The 23,695-nt window shown below is 44.4% G+C and overlaps 1 protein-coding gene across 5 annotated transcripts in view; it reads right to left on the minus strand.

The window, feature by feature from the left end:
- CTIF (cap binding complex dependent translation initiation factor) overlaps window positions 1-23,695 on the minus strand; it is a 234,598-nt gene that overhangs the window by 51,864 nt on the left and 159,039 nt on the right. For 3 of the 5 annotated variants that reach the window (XM_089497558.1, XM_089497576.1, XM_089497550.1), the window contains one exon: window positions 18,762-19,091. In XM_089497558.1, coding sequence (XP_089353684.1) covers window positions 18,762-19,091 — 330 coding nt within the window. The remainder of the gene's footprint in view (window positions 1-18,761; window positions 19,092-23,695) is intronic. The other 2 variants (XM_089497584.1, XM_089497568.1) reach the window with 1 other exon arrangement.

Raw genomic sequence — 23,695 nt, forward strand, 5'->3', positions numbered from 1 at the left:
TTGCTTTTGATACTTCTGCTACTGTTATTTGTTGATTAAGTGCTCTTCTTTCATCTTTGGCAGATTTTGTTTCTCTAAATATTTGTTTATCTCTAGGCACTTTTGTTCACGAATTGTTTTAGAGTCCAACAGGTTTGCATAATATTTAAAAAATGTCTTTAATATAGCTTTTTGTTTAGTTTCTACTTTGTTCCCATTTTTGATTTCCAGTATCTGTTTTCTTTTCCCTCTCGCTTAATTTATAAGCTAACCACTTTCCTGGTTCGTTAACACATCTGACATATTTTTGAAATGGATGGAATTGGTGAAGGTAAGTATTTGTAAATATGAAATGACGAATATAAAACAAACATCTTTCACATCTTGATGTAAAATAATATACACACAATGTGCATTGTTTTTATGTGTTTAAATAAATAAATAAACTGGGTTTTTAAATTTTGCATGTCACCTTAAATTCCATGCTGAAAGATGGGCAGGGTATAAATAAAGTTGAAAAAAAGAAAAGAAAAAAGAAACTAACGCTGGTGGGTTTTTAGTGGCAATGTACATACAGCCAGAGAATTTTCTGGATGGCCTGTAATCTGTTGTTCAAATGCTGTGAATTCCAGTATGATCCAGGCCAGGTCTGATGACAACAAGACCTTCTCCACAGACTACCAGACTCTCAGGTGACCCTGCTACAAATGAAACTAACACATGCATGCAGCATTCAGGAGGCTCTGTTGCAATTGGGAAATATATGTAAATGTGCACACAGTTATCTTGATGCTGGCCATGGACCTCTGAAAATTGTATGGTAACAAGAGGTCTTGAAATGGATGACTGGACAACTAAATGTCCAGCAAGGCAATTCTAACAAGTTCTCGTCTTTGATGAAAAGATCCCATAAGGACGAATGTATGTGTGCAACACTCCAAAGTGCAAAGCTGTGTAGCAAAGCACAGGGAACAGATCCCTGGGGCAGGGGGCCTTTTCCCCAAACTGGAAGTGACTTCCAGCCATTTCCCTGTTATCAAAAAGGTTTTCCCAAGGCCTAAAACAGGACAGAGACCTCTTCACACATATGGAAAGTGCTTCCCTGGCAACTGGGAATGGAGAGCTTTTCCAGAATAATTTTAAATAATTTTTTCATGAAACCCATGAAGGGATGTTTTTCTCTGCAACATGCAACCGGATGGTGTGTATGGCCCTCCTGAATCTATAAGACCAACTCCTGCCTTACAACAGCGTTGCAAGAAGAACCACTAGTACTCCCATTTTACAAATGTATGGGGTGCTGAAGAAATGGAAGAAGATAGAATAGTGATTTCAAAGTCAGGTGAGCTTTGATTAGGGTTGCCAGAATGAGAACTGGAAAGATCTCCTGTATCTTTAATGGTTGTGTAGAAAAGAAAACTAACTCCTGCTGAAACTTCTACATGACTATTAAAGGTACAGGAGAGCTCTCAAGCTTTCAGTCTGACAACACTAGCTTTGGAAGACGATCTCTCAACTCAGGATGATTTCGCATCGCAACCCAATGAACATAAAAAACCATTTGCGAAAGCTGGGAAATAATCTTACAACTGGAAGATAGTTTGGACTTACTGCTGGCTCTATGAAGAGTGCAGGCAAATTATACTCCACAGAGGGCAGAGGTTCCTAAAAGGTCATGTTGGATTACAGCTCTCAAATCCCTAAATATTGGCTATGTTGGCTGGCGCTTCTGGGAACTTAAACCCAACAACATCTGGGGAACCTTGTGTGGAATCCCAGTTTAAGGAATCTAGATTTCTTAACTCTGCTTGACACAATACAGACAACAGTGATCTGCATAGAATCATAGAGTTGGAAGACACCTCAAAGACCACCCAGTCCAATCTCATTCTGCCATGCAAGGGTATACAACCAAAGTACCTCCAACAGATGGTCATCCAGCCTCCGTTTGAAAACTTCCAAAGAAGACTTCCCCACACTCTGAAGGAGTGTGTTCCACTGTCAAACAGCTCTTACTATCAGTAAGTTCTTCCTAATGTTGAGATGGAATCTCTTTTTCTATAGTTTGAACCCACTGATCCTTTTTGAACTCATTATCTGGAGCTGCAGAAAACAATTTTGCTCCATCTTCAGTACAACATCCTTTCAAATAGTTAAACAGGGCTCTCATATCATCTCGACCCCCTCTTCTCCAGGCTAAATATACCCAGCTCTCTATGTCGCTCCTCATGGGGCATGGTTTCCAGGCTTTTCATCATTTTGGTCGCTCTCCTCTGGAAACACAGCAGTGACATTATTTCTGCATTCACTCTGACGTCCAAACTCAGTTAGGAAGATAACCTTGATTTACTTGGGAAAGAACTTACTCTTTTGGACTACAAATGTCAGCACATGGCTGGGAGATTCTGGCAGCCCCAAAATTAAACTTTCCAGGCTCTGGAACAGCAGCAAATACAGCCATAAGGAAGTCATTTTGACATCTCTCACAGGACTGTCAACATGCAATATAGGGAGATGCTAAAACTCATGCGCGAAGTGCCTGCTTTTACATACAGAAAGTCCCAGGTTCAATCTCTAACATCTCTAGTTGGGGCTAGGGCAGCTGCTGCCAATCAATAATACCAGGATAAACTAAACTAACCAATGGTCACACTCGATATAAGGTTGCTTCCTAGATAGTCAAGCTAAGAATGTATGCTCCTTTTTGTAAGCTCCTGCGAGATCCGCAGATGAAAAGCATTCTGCAACTGTTGGCTTTTCATTTATTATCAATAGACTAATCAATTCAACTGCAAGCCAGTCATCTACACACAATCCTCAAGGGAGTCATTCTCAAGTCTGTTACAGGAGATAACTGTTCATTCACCAAAATAACTCATCAGACCTTGATAAACGATGGAGAAACAATACCGCTCACCCTCCTCCCCTTGGATAGAACACAAATCATAAGCCATAAAGCCCTTGACACATATATCACTCAGAGGGAAGGAAGCTGTAAACCCTACACTTCGAAGTTAAATGTGCTTGTTCGCCTGTCTGCTTTAATGAAGCCAATCGGTTTCTACATTATGATGTTTTGTTTTGTTTTTTAAAAGACTGTATTCATACCCACAGGATGTGAGTGCTTGGTGAAAACTACACAGGAAGGCCTGATCAAAAATGGCTTAAACACCTGAGGCAGAAAGCCAATGAGTATCTCCTTCTCTCCTTTTCATTTCTACAGGACTTGCATGGCAAAACTTCCTAGTGAACTGTGCCCCATGTTAAATCACAGTAGAAAAGAGGAGCTTGGAAAGGTTATCTTGTTTGCACTGTTACTCTTCAAATCCCGCAATCTCCATGATCAGTGTAGAACCCCAAAAAAGTAATTTCCCCAAGTTCTGGAGAAGGGTAATATTTGGTTTTTAACCTTGGGCACTACATCAAAATTGTGTTACATTGATTGTTCATAAATTTTAAGGTATTAACATTTTGCTTTTCAGATGCAGTAATAAAACAGCCAGCATAGTGTAGTGGTTTCAATATAGGACGATGACTTTATAGATCAGGGTTCGATTTCCAGTTCGGCCATGAAACCCTGTGGGTGGCCTTGGGCAAATCACATGCTCTCAACCCCAGGGAAGGCAACAGCAACCTCCTATGAACTAATCTTGCCAAGAAAACCCCATGATAGGTTCACCTTATGGTAGCCATAAATCGGAAATGACTTGAAGGCACACAACAACAACAACAACAACAACAACAAACAGGTGTATATGAAACATACATGAATTTTGTGTGTAAACCTGGGTCTCCTCTCCAAGATAGCTCATTATGTATATACAAATATTCTAAAATCGGGGAAAAAAATCTCCAAAAATCAAAAACATGTAGTCCCATACATTTTGGATACGGGAGACTCAATCTGTATTTGCCATCAAGTCAGCTTTTATGGCATTCCTATAAATGACAGGTCTGTAAGGCTCACTGTTATTCCCTTTCTTGCTCAATTCTTGCAAGCTAAGTGCTGTAGTTTCCATAAATGAAGGCCCTTCCACATTATCCAATCATAGTGGCATGATTCCACTTAAACTGCTGTGGCTCTATGTTACAGAATCTGGGATGTGTAGATTACAGAGGGGCATTCTCTTCCAGAGAGCTGTAATGCCTCACCAAACTCTAATCCTCAAGATTCTTTAAGATGCGGCCACAACAGCTGAAGTAGAACTGTATTACTATTATTTTTGTACAGTGAGCCTTCCATCTCCGCTGGGCTTTGGTACAATTTAAAATGTATATATTTTAAAAATATTTTCAAAGCAGTGGATGGCTGAATCTGTGGATAAGGATTCCATGGATATGGAGGCCAACGGTAGGACAAAATATTCCTAAATTTAATCTGCCTGTAATGCCATCTTGCTCTTTTCCTCTTGCCTTCCACTTTGCAAAGCTTCATAGTCATTTCCATTGAGTCAAGTTGTCTCATGGTAGGTCCATAGTATGATAGCCTCAGTTTACTCATTTTGGTGTTCTGGTGAGATCCTTGTAAATGAAGATGACTGTATTGATTTTAACTGATTTTAGGTATGTCTCTGTCCCTCACTTTTGCAACAGACTGGCAACATTGCTCTGTGTACAGATCCGCCAGTTTTGGGTGCTTCTCTTCCTACTCCTCTGCCTTTTCTCCCCTGAAAGGTATGACATACTTCTGTTTGATGTGTTGTTGGGAACGGTTACTAAGGAGAGAAGTGTTCAATTACACTCCCAGTGAAGTTCGCTCTAATAATATACTTTGCTATGCATACTTCAGAAGCAGACACCTCTTGGCTATAAAGAGCAGGCAGATTTCAACAGAGGAATAGTTTAACTTATGTTACATACCCAGAGCCTGCAAGGCAAGGCAATGAACATCCTACCCCGCCACTGCCCCTCCCCATAGCACCCTTGGGACCAACGTAAGTGCTATTTAGAACAATGGCCGCAGAAACCTCCCAGGGGGAACATCTTTCAACTTTCATAACCATAGGTTTCTCATTCTCTCTTTTTTAAAAAGGGAAGCCAAGCTTGCAAATGCTCTTAGATGAACAGGCCAAGTCCACTGGGTAGTTTCAAAGCCTGATAGGCTGCTGTTGTTTGTTGTTGTTATTACATCTTCTAAAATTCTATGGAGGGCTATGACTAACATTGTCAATCCCTTCCTCTTCTTTCTGCTGTATGATTTTAACACATTTAATTTGTATGCTGCCTTTCTTCTAGAAGGAACTCAAAGCGACTCACAGACAAAAACATTAAATAATAATAATAATTCACAATAAAATTTAAAACAATTAAATCATCTAAAAACGGGATTAAAACCTTGCAACATATATAATGTGCATTTTGGTTGGCTCAGTAAAGGTATCACTGTTCTGTGGGTTTTGGATGATACTGTACTTTGCTATACGTCCAACATTATTTTTTAAAATTATCTAAAATTTATTTTCTAAAATTCTCTAATGTAAATGATAATGATGATGATGATGATACAGAAAAAGAACAAATGAAAAAGAGAACCACCTCCAGCTCTGAGGGATGCTGGGGCACTTCATCTTCCACCTGAGGTGACTAACTCACTCTGCTTAATAGCAGAGCCAGAACTGGTTTTAGTTGTCATTGCGTGTGTCGGGATACCTAGTTGGTGGATGGTGTTCAATACAGAGAGGGGGCACAACATGGATCTCTGGCAAGCAATGCATTGTCTCAGCCAGGTGCGTCATCTCAGCCAGGATTGTGAGCCCTAGGATAAATTCAAACCTCCTACGGTCATAGTCTCACCCCCTGAAATTCCCCAGATAATCACACTTTTTAATTATTATCCATGGTTGCATCATTTGGTGGTTACCTTGTTTTGTTTTTAACATTTCCATTTCTAAAAGGTTATAATGCCTCTCTAGAGACTTAGGTCTAATCTGTACTGCAGAAATAATGCAGTTTGACACTGCTTTAACTGGCATGGCTCAATGCTACAGAATTCTGGAGTTTGTAGTTTTGTGAGATATTTAGCCTTCTCTGTCAGGGAGCTCTGGTGCTACAACAAACTACAAATCCCAGGATTTCATAGGATGGTGTCATGACAATTAAAGCCATGTCAAGCTGCTTTATTTCTGCAGTGCAGAGTATACCTTAAGTCACTGCCAAAGCTAAATTACTTGCTGAACAATTTAAATATGCTGGTACTTTTGGGTCCCATCTTTTTGCATCTGCTTCACCCATGAATTGAATTTAGCCCTTGGGGCTCCCTGTCCTTGCTCAAATGCCATCAGAACCTCAGCTGAAGCTTGGTTAGATATTTCTGCCAGCCTGCCTAAAGCATTGGGATATCAGTTTGCAACCATTTATCCTTCAAAGTAAACCAAACAGGACCACAGGCATATTCTTAAAAACATGAACATCTGTTCTGCCCATATGTGAGGGGTTTTGGCCTACAGCTGCTGATCAATGGCTGGAGGAGGATTCAGAGGCTTTAGCAGTAATGAGGGAAGATGTTTATCCCTATTTATCACACCCTTGTACAGCCGGGCAACATCAGGCTAACAAGGTCCTTCACCCTTTGGGATAATACATGTCCAGGGCTTCGTAGCAGATTTATCCTGGGTTTAGCCCCTGTCCCCTTAATCCCAAACTGTATGGGCCTTGAGAAGGAGGTGTGAACGTAACCCTTGCTACCCTGAATTCCACAGAGATCTCTCACACTCATGACCTGTTACTTTATCAGGTTCATCTGGGAAGCAGGTGACACTTTTGATGCCATGACACCACTCTGTTTTGCATCCTCTCTTCAAATGCTATTAAGAGAGCTCCTTCTTTGCAATCTACATTCCCTGTAAAGCTAGAGTGGGCAACTGTGGTGAACACAGGAATAACTTTTGCTTCATGGTGTCTGGGGTGCATTACCCCATTTTTGACCAATGCTTTAAAGCAAAAGAATGACTCCAACTGAATGTAGTCTATGATGTCCATCAATCCTGACCACTGGACATGCTGGCTGGAGCTGATAGGAGACAGAGTACAACATCTCAAAGGGCCACAGTTTCCCCATTCCCTGTCCTAAAGCCTGAGACATGTTACTTATAAATGTTTAACTGCCACTTCACCTCGGGTGTTGTGGCATGCTAGGAAAAGCCCCTGGTCCCATTTCAGATTCACAACAGCACTGGAAGGGTAGTTTCACTAGGAGAAATGGTGATTTCCCTGAACAAAGACTCAGCATCCTCTCTTCACCTACTGCACCACATGGCTTTCACGGCTGCAGGTGTGGTAAAAGGAAAACAGAGCTGAATGTCAAGTCCAGAATAAATGTTATTTAAAAAGTCTTTGTCAAATACATTCATTATGCCTCGACTCTGCTTCCTATCAGAACATCTACACCGGGGTAGGCAACCTTTTTGAGCCGGGGGCCGGGTTGCTGTCCCTCAGGCGACTGGGGGGCCGAAGCCGGGGATGGAGCTTCCACCCTCCAGGGGCGGGCCGCATGCCGGGGGTGGAGCTTCCATCCTCCGGGGGCCAGGCCTCCCCATCTTTGCTGGCCCCTGACGGGGCCCCAGGCCCTGTCAGAGACCGGCAAAAAAGCTGGTGGGGGCCACCAGCGCTGGAGGGCCCCCTGGAGGGCCCCAGCGACGGCACCGGGCCTCCCAGAGGCCCCCTGCCATCGTCGGAGCCCTCCTGGAGGGCCCCAGCGACGGCAAAGGGCCTCCCAGAGGCCCCCTGCCGCCCTCGGAGCCCTCCTGGAGGGCCCCAGCGATGGCAAAGGGCCCCCCAGAGGCCCCCTGCCGCCCTCGGAGCCCTCCTGGAGGGCCCCAGAGACAGCAAAGGGCCCCCCAGAGGCCCCCCTGCTGCCCTCAGAGCCCTCCTGGAGGGCCCCAGAGACGGCAAAGGCCCCCCCAGAGGCCCCCTGCCGCCCTCGGAGCCCTCCTGGAGGGCCCCAGCGACGGCAACAGGCCCCCCAGAGGCCCCCTGCTGCCCTCGGAGCCCTCCTGGAGGGCCCCAGTGACGGCAGCGGGCCTCCTAGAGGCCCGCCGCCGCGGCCGCCCGCCACAGCTTTTCGCCACTCTGGGCACTGCCATTTTGGGCGGTGAAGTCTCGCGCTACCTCCCCTGAGGTCGCGCGAGACTTTGCCGCCATTTTGGGCGGAAAAATGGTGGCGCCCATAGCCCCAGAGGCCGCTATGGGTGCCGCCATTTTTTCGCCCCAAATGGCGGGGAAGGTCGCGCGAGACTTCGCCGCCATTTTGCCGCCCAAAATGGCGGCGCCCAGAGCGGCGAAAAGCTGTGATGGGCGGCCGCGGCGGCAACAGCAGCCAGGGGCCGGTGGGCAGGCCTCCGCGGGCCGCATCCGGCCCACGGGCCGGAGGTTGCCGACCCCTGATCTACACCATACAGTGAGTCCTCCACATTTGCAGCTTTGACTTTTGCAGATTTGATTATTCATGGATTTAATGGACATGATCCCTCTAGGAACCTCTATGTGCTCCAGTGTGACTCTGCTGGATGTTGACCATAGAATCAGGCTGGAGGACCTAGAGATTCATACAGAAAACACTCCTCTAGGCATTTGTAAAATTTATGGTCACCTTCGCCATGGAGTTATGCTGGAGGACCTAGAGAGTCCTAGAGAGGTGTTCTCTCAGGTAAAAAAAGAAAAGTGTTTTTCTAATTTGCTTTTCCTCACTTTCACAAGGTCCTGGGGCCCTAACCCAGTGAATGTGGAATGCCCATTGTATGTTTGAAAGAATGCTGCCTTCCAGATATTTTGCACAATGACTTCTAGAAGCCACAGCTAAAGTAGCCAGTAGGCGGGGATGATGGGATTTAAAGTGTCCAAAACATCTGGAGGTCACTAGGTTGCATGACCCTAAAATACTTGCCATTACAGGGAAGTAAAGTCATGTCTCATCTGGAATACAGTGTCTAATTCTGGGCACCACAATTCAAAAAGGATGTTGACAAGCTGGAGCGTGTCCAAAGAAGGGTGACCAAAATTGTGAAGAGTCTAGAAACTATGCCTTATGAGGAGCGACTTAAGAAACTATATATGTTTGATCTGCAAAAGAGATGGTTAAGAGGTGATATGATAGCCTTGTTTAAGTACTTGAAGGGGTGTCACATTGAGGATGGAGCAAGCTTGTACTCTGCTGCTCTAGAGAACAGGAAACAGAACAATGGATGCAAACTACAGGAAAAGAGATTCCACCTCAACACGAGGAGGAACTTCCTGACAATAAGGGCTGTTCGACAGTGGAACACACTCCCTCAAAGTGTGGTGGAATCTCCTTCTTCGAAGGTTTTTAAACAGAGGTTGGATCGCCATCTCTCAGGGAATGCTTTGATTGTGTTTTTCTGCATGGCAGGGGATTGGACTGGATGGCCCTTGTGATCTCTTCCATATCTACGATTCCGTGATTCTACTAATCTAAGAGATAATGGCTTCAAAAACCCATGAGATTTTGTATTTAGGGGAAAGTACTGAGAATTTGTACTGGACAAACCAGTCAATAATAAGAGCTACAGTTCCCTGGGTTCTTTGACTGGGAGACAGAAGAATTAGTTATTTGAAACTTTCTGAAAGCTGTAGGGCAGTGGGTACACTCACAGTAACGACTGAAAATCCTCACATTTTGAGGACGGGAAAGATGGCTCTTCCAGGGGACATGTCTTGTGAATGCCATGTGAAGCTTTTCTTTTCTTTTTTTTTTTTCTTTTTAAAACAACAACTTCCATGTGGCCCCATATTGTGTGCCTGGACTAGTGGCAGTTCTCCAAGGACAATAACTTGTGAAAGTTACATTTTGGGGGATGATATTTCCCAGAATCTTTTAGATAGCATAGCTACATGTATGGTGTTAAGTTTTGAAAGTTTGGGGGTGATGGGCCTAGTAGGAGTTGTAGTCCAAAAAAATCCCCCCTACCAAGCTTTGCCTTAAGTTGAGATCATTTCTAGCCCTTACTAATGCTTGAGATGCTTTTAACTGGAGATGCTGAATACTGGAGAGACACTGTTCTGCAATCTTAGTAAGAAAGGAAGTCTGGCTGGCTATTCTTTCAGGTGACAGAAGTGTCACTGGCTGATTTAAACCTTTATTCCTTACTAAAAAATTAGCAAATAATGTAGTAGGCGGATGACAGTTACCTCCTACCACTTGGCATCAGATGCATAGTGGTATGCTTTGAATGAATGAATGAATGAAATTTTATTTCTAGACCACTATTCCTTGCAGATCACAGCGGTTTACAAAAACACCAACAAAACCAATACAAAGTGACAACCCATAGCCCAACAATACAAAAACCCACCCATACCATTTAAAAACAATACAAAAATTCTAAAAACAATCCATACAATCATTCAATCTAAAACCAATTAAAAACCTATATAACAAATTAGCTGGATTGATCAAAATGCACAGGGGAGAGAGAGAATAACATCACGGCACATGGGGGAAGGCTTGACGGAAAAGAAAAGTCTTCAGATTCTTCCTAAAAAGATCTAGAGAGGTTGCTGAGCGGAGCTCATCGGGCAAAGAGTTCCAGGTCTGAGGGGCCACGATGGAAAATGCCCTTTGTGACGAAGACACAAACCTTGCCTTGGGAACTATTAATAGATATTTTTCGCCCGATCTGTGATTGCGGGGCGGACTGTATGGGGAGAGGCGGTCCTCCAAGTACCCTGGGCCCAAGCCATTTAGGGCTTTATAGGTCATTACCAACACCTTGTATTGCGCCCGGAAGCGAATAGGCAGCCAATGTAGATCTTTCAATATAGGTGTTATATGGCTGGTCCTGGAACATCCAGTGACCAGCCTCGCTGCCATATTCTGAACCAATTGTAGCTTCCGAGTTTGGTACAAGGGTTGCCCCATGTAGAGCGCATTGCAGAAATCCAACCGAGAGGTTACCAGAGCATGTACCACTGTTTCAAGGGCCCCCCGGCCCAGGTAGGGTTGCAGCTGGCGTATCAGCTGAAGCTGATAACAGGTGCTCCTGACCGCCGCATCCACCTGAGATGTAAGGTGGAGCGACGAGTCCAGAAGCACCTCCAAACTGTGAACTGAGTCCTTCAAGGGGAGCGTGACCCCATTCAGGACAGTGGACAAATATCCATCCCCGGGCACGAGGAACCTATCACGAGTACTTCCGTTTTCTCTGGATTCAAGCTGAGTCTGTTTTCCCCCTGTTTACCGACTCCAGACAGGCGTTTAGAGGAGAGATGCCATCCCTGGTCACTGCATCAGTCAGAGGCACAGAGAAGCATATTTGGGTGTCACCAGCGTACTGATAACACCGTGCCCCGTGTCTCCGGATGATCTCTCCCAGCGGCTTCATGTAAATATTAAATAGCATGTGGGACAAAATTGCTCCCTGAGGGACACCAGATGTAAGGGTCCTCTTGTCGGAGCGACAGTCCCCCAGCTGCATCATCTGGAATCTACCCGAGAGGTAGGAATGGAACCACTGGAGCGCAGTGCCCCCGATACCCAACTCTCTCAGGCATTCCAGAAGGATACCATGGTCAATGGTATCGAAGGCCGCAGAGATGTCCAAAAGCACTAACAGGGACACGCTACCCCTGTCCATGCCCAGACGGAGATCATCGACCAGGGCGACCATGGCAGTCTCAACTCCATAGCCCGCCCGGAAACCGGTTTGAAATGGGTCCAGAAAATCCGTCTCCTCCAAGATCCCTTGAAGCTGGAAGGCAACCGCCCTCTCAATCACCTTCCCTAAAAACGGCAGCAGCGAGACAGGCCGATAATTATTCCGAATTAGGGGGTCTAGGGAGGGCTTTTTTAATAAAGGTTTTACAACGGCCACTTTCAAACTCGATGGAAACTGCCCTTCCCTGAAAGATGAATTAATAATCCGGCGTAACATCTCTGTCACTGCCATTCCCCCCTGAGCTGCCAGCCATGAAGGGCAAAGATCGAGAGAGCACGTCGTCTTCCTAACGCTACAAAGAATCTTGTCCACATCCTCGGTACTTACAGACTCAAAATGATCCAGTACAATAGAGTCCATGGAAGCTCTGGACGCCTCTACTCTAGATTCTGAACTAATACTGGCGTCGAGATCAGCCCTTATCCGAGAGATTTTATCCATGAAGAAGTTGTTAAACACATCGCAGCAGGCTTTGGATGATTCCAAAATAGGGTTCGGGGGGGGGGGGGGGGGAGGCAGTTGGGTAAGCTCCCTCACTACCCTGAACAGCTCTGCCGGATGCGACTCTGCAGACGCAATACGTGCAGCATAGAACGAATTCTTTGCTGCACTTATTGCCACTCTGTAGGCCTTCAAAGGAGAGTCCAGGAGTGTCTTGTCGGCTAAGTGATGATGTCTTTGCCAGTTGCACTCTAGTCGTTGCACAGCCCGCTTCCTTTCCCTGAGATCTTCCGTGTACCAGGGCTTTTTATTGGAAGCAGGCCGGAAAGGATGCTTGGGAGTGACAGTGTGTATAGCCCTGGAGAGATCTATATCCCAGGTGTTAGTCAGGGCATCAACAGAATCGCCATCAGTGCCAATCATATACCCCTCTAGGGCTTCTTGGAACCTTTTGGGTTCCATCAGCCTTCGAGGGTGGACCATCCTAATAGGTCCACCACCCCCGGGAGGGATCTGGGTAGAAGCCTTGATACTGGCCTCGACCAAGAAATGATCCGTCAATGACGGCAGAGATATTGGTAACCTCTGCCCACGGAGTCTCCATGTCCGTACAAAAGATGACATCGACCGTATTACCAGCAGAATGCGTATGCCCTGAGACCAATTGGGACAGGCCCATGGCAGTCATGGTAGCCATGAACTCCCGAGCCGCACCAGTTGGACCATGGCCGGCCTCGAAGGGGATGTTGAGGTCCCCCAGGACCAGAAGCCTAGGGGACTCCAGCACCAGCTCCGAGACCAGCTGTGTCAGCTTGGTCAGGGAGTCTGCTAGTGCACGGGGTGGTCGGTAGCCCAACAGAATCCCCACATTATTATTATTATTATTAAACTTTATTTCTAAAGCACTGTAATTATAATTTATATAATTTATAAATTGTAAAAAAAACAGACTGTCCCTGGCCTTCAGGGTCAGGTAAATACACTCAATGAAGTCAGTCTTCCGGACATGGTTCCTGGTCAAGGAAAGGGTGTTCTTATGGATCAAGGCAACACCCCCCCTCCCTGCCCACCTAACCTGATCTGGTCCTTGACTGAGTACCCGGCTGGAAGGGCCTGAGCCCACACTGCTTCATTTTCAGGCCCAAGCCAGGTCTCAGTGATGCAAGCCAGGTCACAGCTCTTATCATCTATTAGATCGTATATAATGTGGGTCTTGTTCCTAACAGACCTGGCATTGTACGGGAGCAGAGACAGGGTTTGTGGTACAGTTGGACTGACCCTCAGATCTCTTTGGTTAGGAGAGTGGATGGAAGGAGAGATAGATATTATGCATCAATCTCGCCTTCCCTTCCGATATGATTCCACTCTCCTACCGCTATATCTCCCCCTGCCCCACACTTCTCCAATACGAGCCCCGCTTAACCCAGCATCACCTCCCGTCGCCACATCAAGATGTACACCCCCCATGTCCATATAATCTCCCCGCAACAGTGCAACAATACCACAGCAGAGGATGACTTTAGCTCATACATCCACCTGCCCAAAATAGGAAGATCATAAATATTTTACTGGTTTGGTCATCAGGTGTCAGTGCTAGAGATGGAACAAATATTTAATTTTTTTGTTTGCTTATTTGTTTCCCGCCAGGAATAATAAAGCAGCAGTGAGATTTCTGTGTGCTTTTCTCCCAGCATTAGCTCTTAATCAAATGTTCTGGAGAATTATTTTCAGCAGAAATACATGTCATTTTTCATGCAGGAAACAAGTATATTTCGAACAAGTGGCACACCTCTTCTTTACATAAAACTGACAAATGTTCTCACAAGTTTTTTTAAAAAAGTATTCAATGTTTTATTTTAATACCCTGAAATTTACAAAAGGCTTAACTTGGATCTAGTGAAATCCCCACAACATCTGTGCAACTGAGTTGCAGCAAATATTTCCAGAAGCAGTACAGTTGGTGGATTCACAAGATGTCACGTTGACCCAGACATCCCAGGGGATGGATCCATCCACATCCTGACACGTTGGAGGGCACCTAGGCACTCTGCATGCTATCCCGGTAAGCTTGCCAGACATGGACCTGGCAGATTACTCATAGAATAATAGAATTGGAAGAGACCACATGGGCCATCCAGTCCAACCCCCTGCTATGCAGGAAATCCAAATCAAAGCATCCCCGACAGATGGCCATCCAGCCTCTGTTTAAAGACCTCCAAGGAAGGAGACTCGACTACACTCCGAGGGAGTGTGTTTCACTGTCGGACAGCCCTTACTGTCAGGAAGTTCTTCCTAATGTTGAGGTGGAATCTCTTTTGCTGTAGCTTGCATCCATTGTTCCGGGTCCTAGTCTCTGGAGCAGCAGAAAACAAGCTTGCTCCCTCCTCAATATGACATCCCTTCAAATATTTAAACAGGGCTATCATATCATCTCTTAGCCAACTCTTCTCCATGCTGAACATCCCCAGCTCCCTTAGTCGTTCCCAGTAGGGCATGGCTTCCAGACCCTTCACCATTTTAGTTGCTCTCCTTTGGACATGCTCCAGTTTCTCCACATCCTTTGTGGCACCCAGAACTGCACACAATATTCCAGGTGGGGCCTGACCAGAGCAGAATATAGTGGCACTATTACTTCCCTTGATCTAGACACTATACTTTTATTGATGCAGCCTAAAATTGCATTGGCTTTTTTAGCTGCCGTGTCGCACTGTTGACTCATGTTCAACTTGTGGTCTACTTGAACTCCCAGATCCCTTTCACACATAGTTTCATTCAGCCAGGTGTCGCCCATCCTATACCTGTGCATTTCATGTTGCCCTCTAGAAAATTTCACAAGCTGAGGACTGTAGTCATAGCATCACCCCATTTGGACCCCGGGGCTCAGTTGCTGGATAATACTAAGAATAAATTAGTCCAAAGGCATTTGCACCTATATAAAACAGAAAGGAACAAGCTAATGCAGTCAGTACCAGAACAGATTCTAGTCTGCTTGGTCCACTACTAACTTTGTGTTGGTCTTGTATACCTTTAAGGGAGAGAGCATGGCATAGTACCTGGAGACCAGGGTTTGATTCCCAGCTTGGCCATGAAACCCACTGGGCAAATCACATTCTCTCAAACTCAGGGGAACGCAGTGGCAAACCTCCTCTGAACAAATCTTGCCAAGAAACCTCCATAATAGGGTCACCTTAGGGTCACCATAAGTTGGAAACATATGATTGAAGGCACACAATAACAATAATTTCTGGTGTATGGTGACCCTAATGTCATGGGTTTTTCTTTCCAAATTTCATCAGAAGAGATCTACCATGGCCCTTCAGTGAGGCTGAGAGAGTATGATTTGCCCAAAGTCACCCAGTAAGTAACCGCAGCTGAGTGGGGATTCAAAACTGTGTATCCTGGAATCAAACCACTGCATCACGCTGGTTGTCAATTATAACTTTACAAGACATAAATATACATGAAGAGGAGAAAAGAAGAATTGGCATTTTCTCTATAGCTGTCAGAAGGAAAAGTTGGAAGCTAAGTCTAAATCAGTTTTTTAATCCACTTTAACTGTCTCTTCTATCACATTACTATAGCCATCTGTTGTTGCAGAGCAAGTAAATACGCATATTGTACAAGAGAGAGACTGGGAGAGAGAATGCTAATCTAAGAACTCAATATATGTGCAAGAATTCTTCTCTTCTTCCTAGTTACGGAGCATAGTGGGAAGGGGCTGTCTCAAGAAGTCACAGGGACGTCCCTTTCCAAAAGCTTCCATATGCTATATATCTTCTCTTTGCATTGGTTTCCAGAATTTGGAGAAGTTACTTTTTTGGACTATATCTCCCCGATTTTCCCAACAAGCATGACTACACTCTGAACTTTATGTTTGCCTGAGAAGTTTGCTTTCCTATTTCCAGATCAGCAAAGGGGAAGAAGTGCGTGGCCAGAGGAACTGGCTTGTCAACACACACAGCCAAACATTAGAATGAAGCAGACTACTTTAAATGAATGAAGCTGTACGTTTTTCAAATGACCAATGATCAAAGCTGAATTAAGGTAGTTGGGGCCCCAGATTGGTTCCAAAATTGGGCTCTCTTTGTATCCATGTGTGAAATCCTCTATACAAATAAATAAAATACAAAATACAACGGATAATAACAGCACAAAAATCTTCATTTCTGAACCCATTTTTATCCAAGCCATCTTTATGAAACTTAACAGCCTGATCCCATGGGAGTTTACTTAATTATTCAAGTAACATACAATATATTGATGATGAATAGAAGAATCAGGAGATTTAGGAAATAAGTGGGAAAGAAGAGGAAGTAAGCTACAACTTTAACCTTCAGGATTGGGACCCTTAGCCACTGAGTCATTGATAATCTGGCCTAGATGATGTATTTTTAAAACTGATTTTTAAAAATCTGGTTCAATTTTAATATGATAATTCTACTTGTACTCTAATATTATAGCTTTCTGTGTTTTATATATACCTGTTTTCCCACCTTGAGCATGAGTCTGAGTTTTTGCAGAAAGGCAAGAGATACTTCACAAAAACAAACAAACTGGCATACAGCATTCTGTTTCCAAAAACAACCAGATAAATCATTTTGGCATTTACAGAAGGCTTTGACGTTCTTCAAACACTTCCTTTTTTTTTTTTTTTTGCAGCAGCTGATAAATTGAGAGAATGTGAAATTTTGGCAATTCTGGAATACTATTTTGTTCCTCAGGTACTTGCTGAAGGCTGTTATCTCCCCACTTCCACAAATTTTTCACATTTTTTTTGAAACCAGAACCTCACTTCTTTAGATCCAGTCGTCCCTATCCCAAAAAGCAAGCATCCTGCTCTAGAGAACTACTATTCAAAAGCAGCAGTTCTCATTTTTGACACACTCTGTCAAATTAAAATGGCTATAAAAGGAGCGTTTTTGGACATGCAGGATGTCTGATTCCTACCCACTGGAGGCAGGAAGTTTCATAACAGATTGACGTGTTCCATAAATTCAGTTTGTTAGTAAGTGTAGCTCCTTTATATCATCAATGCATGCTTAACTTTTCTGCATGTACCTTCATACATTTGACAACAGTAGCTGTCATTGCATTCCCTGGGTTCCTAACATTGTATTTTTTTTTCAAATAAAAGACCACGAGTCCTGATCAGCCAGCCACCCACAGAAATCAATAATAGCCCTCAAGGACACAAACCGTTTCTGTCTGGAATTGTCAAGTGCAGCCACCCACACACTATACTGCTCCAGTCGATCCACAGCAATTAGGCCCTGACTCCAGCTGTTTGCACAAATAAATTTAAATAGTGACAGCAAACCAAGGTGGGGTCCTGTGTACATGTGTGGCAAGTGCAGGCCAAACCATCTTTCAGCTAATGCCTTTTATCTACAAGATATTAGAAGAACTTTTCACAAAGATGACAGACGCAACCATTGGAAGACTCAGTATTATCCTCGGCCTATTTCTTAGCTTCCTTTGTCCTAAAAGGACTGCAGAGAATCATCTTGGCTGCCTCTACTACCATGAAATAGTTGAGACAAGGGAACCATAATTCCATATTTTTAAAAGACTCCCTCCCCATTCTTCCTTTTACTCTCTTTTAAAATTTATTATTATATTTCAATATACAAGATATTGACTTTATAGCAATTTCTGGGGCTGTGGCAGCATATTGTCCTTCCCAAACCCACTGAAGGCCAGACTCCTCCACCACTTAATTTACTGTGAAAAAAGGGACATTTTACCTTTAACAACACCATTAAAAAACCCATGTTTACCCAACATGTATTGATTATAATCAGAATACTGCTTTCAAGAGGCATTTGGAAAAACAAATCTCTTTGTATACTGGGTATATGAAGCATGGTTGTCTTGTTTTAAAAGGGGGAAATCACCTTTTTGGGAGGTGGCAAGAAGGCATGACATAGGGCAGTGATCCTCTAACTCTGTTCTTCCAGATGTTTTGGACTTCAGCTCCCAAAATTCCTCTCCACTGTTATGCCAGGTGGGGCTTCTGGGAGTTGAAATCCCAAATATCTGGAAGACTAGAGTCTGAGAACCACTGCCCTTTCCTGAACACCAGTAAGGCAGCTCCCAGTTCAAAACCACCCCCTCCTCATTTATACAATTGTAGACGAACAATGCCTTGGGCTTGCTAAAGACAGTCTTTAAAATTAGAATTGGAGATAGACAGCGTCTGTAAAATTATATCGGTCCATGGTAGCCATGAAACGCTCCCGTAAACAAACACAAAGCTGGCTTCTGCCTCCTCCCCATTTATGTTTTTATTTTTCTAAAATTCATTGGGTGAGAGTGGAATGTGGGAGACAGCTCAAGCATGGTCAGAATTTACGGACTTCTCTCTCTGATGTTTATCACACTATACTCTTAAAGTGCTACTATTCCACTTTGACTCCTCTAGCTGCCTCCTGTTGCATTCTGGGATTGGCAGTTTTAAGGAGGGGTATTTAGAATTCTCAGGCAGAGAACTTCTCTGCCTGAGAATTCTAAATACCCCTCCTTAAAACTGCAAATCCCAAAATGCAACAGGAGGCAGCTAGAGCAGTCAAAGTGGAATAGTAGCACTTTAAGAGTATAGTGTGATAAACATCTCTGTAAGCAGTGGCATGCCAGCAGTAGCAGCAGCAGGAGCAGCTGAGTTTATCTGGTTACCTGTAGCATGTTGAGAAGGAGGCTTCGGAACTTGGTGCCTTCCACCATGAAGAGTGCCATCTTGTCACAGAGCTTGGCGGCCGTGGAGGCAAAGCTGCGGTCCGTCACGGCCTTCTGGTAAATGGTTTTGACAATCTCCCCGAGCATTTCCTCGGAGTTGGTGGAGTTCTGGGCCTCCTCCATGAAGTTGGTGAGCTTGGAGTCCACCCCACTGCTGTTGTTCCGCATACTGTTAAGAATTTCAATTAATTTGTCCATTTTGTTCCTTTCGGGGTTGGTAGACTCCACGGCCACTTCGTCCTGATCCGTGAAAAGGGAAAGACAAGGCATCTGTTATGCAAGGAAACGTGGAGGGGAAAGAAAAGGAAAAGAAAGAAAGAAGAAAACACAGATCAGCATCTTGCAGCAAGCAATAATAGTTAGGAAGCATAAAACAAGATCTATGTTAGCTATGCATCCATACTAGAAAATAAAAATCAAGTATGCAGTGAAAGGTCTGAACATGCAGCTAGATGTTTATAAGCTTTGCGGGCTCCTCCAACATAGTTTCTCTCTCTAACTAGCCCCTACAGACTCAGAATTTGGAACTATTACTTTTTTGGATTAAAACTGGCCATATTGGCTGGGGGAGGAGGTTTTCCAGAACTACAATCCATCAAAGTAACATTTTCAAGACCTGTACTGCCACTCCCACACCAACCCATTTCCATAGCACCTGAGGAAATTTCAAAGTGTTGAATTTTTATGGCTCTTTCATTGAAGAACTCTAGAAACTGTAATGTTATGAAAAAACAGAGGACTTCTAACAAAAGACCTATAACCGAATACTGCTGGTAGAATTCAAAGACATAGCCATGTTAGTCTTTGAGACTAATTGAGAAAAAGAAATTGGCAGCATAGGCTTTCATAGACTTAAGTCTACTTCATGGCATCATAGAATCCTAGAGCTGGAAACGACAAGAGCCAGCCAGTCCAGCCCCCTGCCATTCTGCAAGACACAATTAAAGCAATCCAGCGTCTGTTTAAAAACCTCCTAAGAAGGAGACTCCACCACTATCCAAGGCTGCATGTTCAACTGTTGAACAGCTCTTTACCATCAGGAAGTTCTTCCTAACACTGAAGTGGAATCTCTTTTTCTGTAGGTTGAATCCATTGCTCCATGTCCTAGTCTCTGGAGCAGCAGAAAATAAGCTTGCTCCATCCTCAATATGGCATCCTTTCAAATATTTAAACATGGCTATCATGTCATCTCTAACTTTCCCTTCTCCAGGCTAAACATACCCAGCTCTCTAAGCTGCTTCTCTTAGGGCATGGTTTCCAGATCTTTCACCATATTCAGACCTTTCACACTCCACTGGACACGTTCCAGCTTGTCAACATCCTTCCTGAACTGTGTGGTGCCAGAACTGGACACAGTATTCCAGATGAGGTCTCACCAAAGCAGAATAGAGTGGTATTATCGTATACACTCGACTATAAGTTGACCTGATGTACAAATCGAGGGAAAGTTTGGGAACCAAAATTAGAGATTTTTGATAAGACTCATGGATAAGTCTAGAGTAAAACTTAGAGGCATGTATCAAAGGATGTAAAGGATGAAGCAAAGGAAAACAATGTCATGAGCATATACAGTATTACTTCCCTTAATCTAGACACCTCATTCCTATTGAGGCAGTCTAGGATCATACTGGCTTTTTAGCTGCTGCAGATCCTTTTCACATGTACTGTTGCCAAGCCAAATGTCACTCACCCTATGTCTAAGCCTTTCATCAGATGCATGAAGTGGTTAGGAAGAGACCTAACATTTTTGTTGGCTCTTACCCCTCTAAGGAGCCATAAAAACCACTAAAAAGAGCAAAAGTCACACAATTACCACTAGAGTCATAGGTATTCTGCCATCCAGGTAGTAAGAAGGCTCAGAACTGCTTAGCTTCAAAGAAGAAACAATATCAAAAGGACGTAAAAATACATTTTCTAGAAAAGATCAAGAAAATAATAGCAATAGCAAATAAAGACAGACCTATTCCAAAGCAACATCTGCAAAGGCCTCAGAGTCTCAAACCAACAACCTGAAGGAAAAAGTCAATTTTTGGGGGGAGCGGAAGGCTCTGCATTTTTATTGCTACACAACAGACAAAATTCAAAGGGATTCAGTTTCCCCACAAAGACACTGAGAGGCTGTGGAAAGCCATAACTGCTGAACTTCTGCCTACTTTATGTAGCTAGGGTAAAAAACAAAGCTGTAGTAAACAACCAGAATCATGGGGATGATTCCCCTTGAATTGTGTCAGTCTACTCTTGCACTTGAGACAAGACTGCGTGCCTAACACTACTCACTTTCCTGCTAAAGTATCAAGGTAAAATGGTACAAGAAATATATGGGGTTATTCTCTGCAGTTAACAAGCAATAGCAAACAAATTTCTATACCACATAAGCACTCCCTAAGTAGTTTAAAAAATGTAAGCTCGTTGCCCCCAACAAGCTGGGTACTCATTTTAGCAACCTTGGAAGGATGCAGGCTGAGTTGACCCTGAGCCCGTGGCTGGGATTGAACTCACAACCTTGTGGCTGTGGGAGGCTTCAGTACAGGCATTTAACCTCTGCGCCACCAGGTCTCCCTAAGCAAGCATCCTCCCTAGACCCTGACACAGAGGACATACATTTTGTTTGGGACAGAGTTACAGTGTGAGTGCTTATAGGAAAAAGTAACAAATAGCACAGACTGACACCTAGTGACAGAACATGGCTTTATAGAACATTACACTGGCCCTGCTGAGTAAGAAGACAAACTGCAAATACAATGCAATGCAATCCCTATATCCACAGGGATACATTCCAGGACTTACCGCGAAACTGTGGATAATAGCAAACCCTGTGGAAATGGATGACTTCCAAAGGAAGTTGACCATAGAGTTGCACTTGATCTAGAGATTCCTACAGAAAACACCTCTTTAGACATTTCTAGGTCCTCCAGCATGACTCTATGATCAACTTCTGCTGGAAGCATACCACAGAATCACGCTGGAGGACCTAGAAAATGCCTAGAGAGAACATGTTTTTTGGATGTGGGTAAATGAAACCATGGGTACCAGTCCTGCAAATACATGGGTTGTACTGTAGTGACACCTAAAGCATTAGCGATCCCAAGGCAAAAGAGATGTCAGATGATAGAGGCAGTTTCTACAATGATCTCACCAAATCCCACTCTTCTACTAAAAGTACCCATTGTGGCATACAATATAATCTCCCCTATGGAAAGTAAACTGATAACATAATAGGCATAAAACACATACAGAGGGTAAGACAGAAAAAGCCAACCTAGCAAAAGGAGATTCCTAGCAAAGAAGAAAGAGCGGATGCAGCAGCAGAAGCAGTAGCAACATTTCAGTTATTCCAAGACACACTACCCCCTAGTGTAGATTTAAGTACAGTTTACAGACATGTTTAATACAAGTTGAGGGCTGGGTGGGAAACCAAAAGAATAGTACTGATACAGATATGAATCCTGGTGCCACCAACAAAAAAGATTTGCCTTGTATGTGCTTGTCAAAATAACCACAGAACACTGACATGGGAGAAAAGGCCACAACTTTATTAAACCATTGGTAGGGTTGGAACAAAGCATAAGGTCAGGATCTGTGCAATCAAACAACCCGTTGTTGTTTGATTATTCAAAGCCGGGTCCCTACCCGGTGCTTGGGATGACCTAGGGGCTAAGGAACACCGCTTGAGCGCAAACCATGCCTTGCGTTCCCCAATTCACAAAGCCCCTAGTCACCGGGAGGCGCACCTGCGTTCTGGCCCCCGCAATGGCCAGACGCCTTCACTCATCGCCCCCGGGTACCTTGTGACTCCCAAACCAGAACTCCATAGCCCTAGTACCACCAACGTTCAGATCCTGGCCTATGCTGCCAAACAGTTGTGACAAAAAACCACCTGAAACAGCGGTGGGCGGGTGGGAGAAGCTCAAGGCTATCTCCCCTCCAAGCTTGGCTCCGAACCGCTCAAAGCCAAGCGCTGACTGAGGCGGAGAGGCCTCCGAGCAGCAATATATACTGCTCGGCCTCTCCCCTCTGCGTCACATTGCGGGGCCCCGCCCCCAAGGCTGAGCCCACCAATAGGCAGCCTTGGAGGACTGGAAGCCCCGCACCAGCAAGCCCGGCTCCCAGAGCGTCCCCGGGCCGGAAGGGCCGCCCCTTCCGGCCCCAATAGCCAATCGGGAGCTGGGCAAGCCCCAGAGCACTCTGGGGCTTGTAGTTTTGCCACTCTACAGCGGCAAAGCAGTCTGCCCCACGAACGGGGCGACTGCATTTTATTAAAGCAAACATCCCAAATTGTGGCTTAGAACCATTCATGCCATTCAGAGGTAGTTTTAGCTCACAGCTATTGTACTATTTTGCATTGTGCGGCATTACCCTTTATTCACTGGTTTCCATCTTGGCTGTCCACACTGAAAAATAAGTTTTTCTAGCTGTCATAGTTTCAAAGGACAATTTGAAAAATGTGCAAACCACTTCTACATTAAAAGAGGGTCAGGAATTGGTGAGATTCTTGTTGGAGATTCCAGAAGCAAATATGATCTTGCAACTAACTGTCCCATTACTTGCTTCATTCCACAAAAGTAACAAAAGTGTATCACTACACCAGGGATGGGGAACCTAAGGACCTGGGGCTGAATCTGGCCCTCCTGGAACCATTCTACATCCACACTACTTCCCTGTAGTCTCCTAGTTTTGCTATGGTTTCCCTGCCACCCAGTCTAAAAGGCTGAAATGCCTCTCCGAAAGCTTAGCTGGTGGCAGTAAAACCTCGGAAATGGCCAGTGTTTTTGGTCTCACCCCTTTGCTCCTCATTTCAGTAAAATGCAACCCCTAGAACTTCTCCGAAACTGAATCCAGTCCTTGGGATGAAAGAGGTTTTGCATGCTTGCTCT

Source organism: Sceloporus occidentalis, unplaced genomic scaffold (assembly GCF_023333645.1).
Source record: "Sceloporus occidentalis isolate IW3139 unplaced genomic scaffold, rSceOcc1.0.p SCAF_1, whole genome shotgun sequence".
Classification (NCBI taxonomy): Eukaryota; Metazoa; Chordata; class Lepidosauria; order Squamata; family Phrynosomatidae; genus Sceloporus; species Sceloporus occidentalis.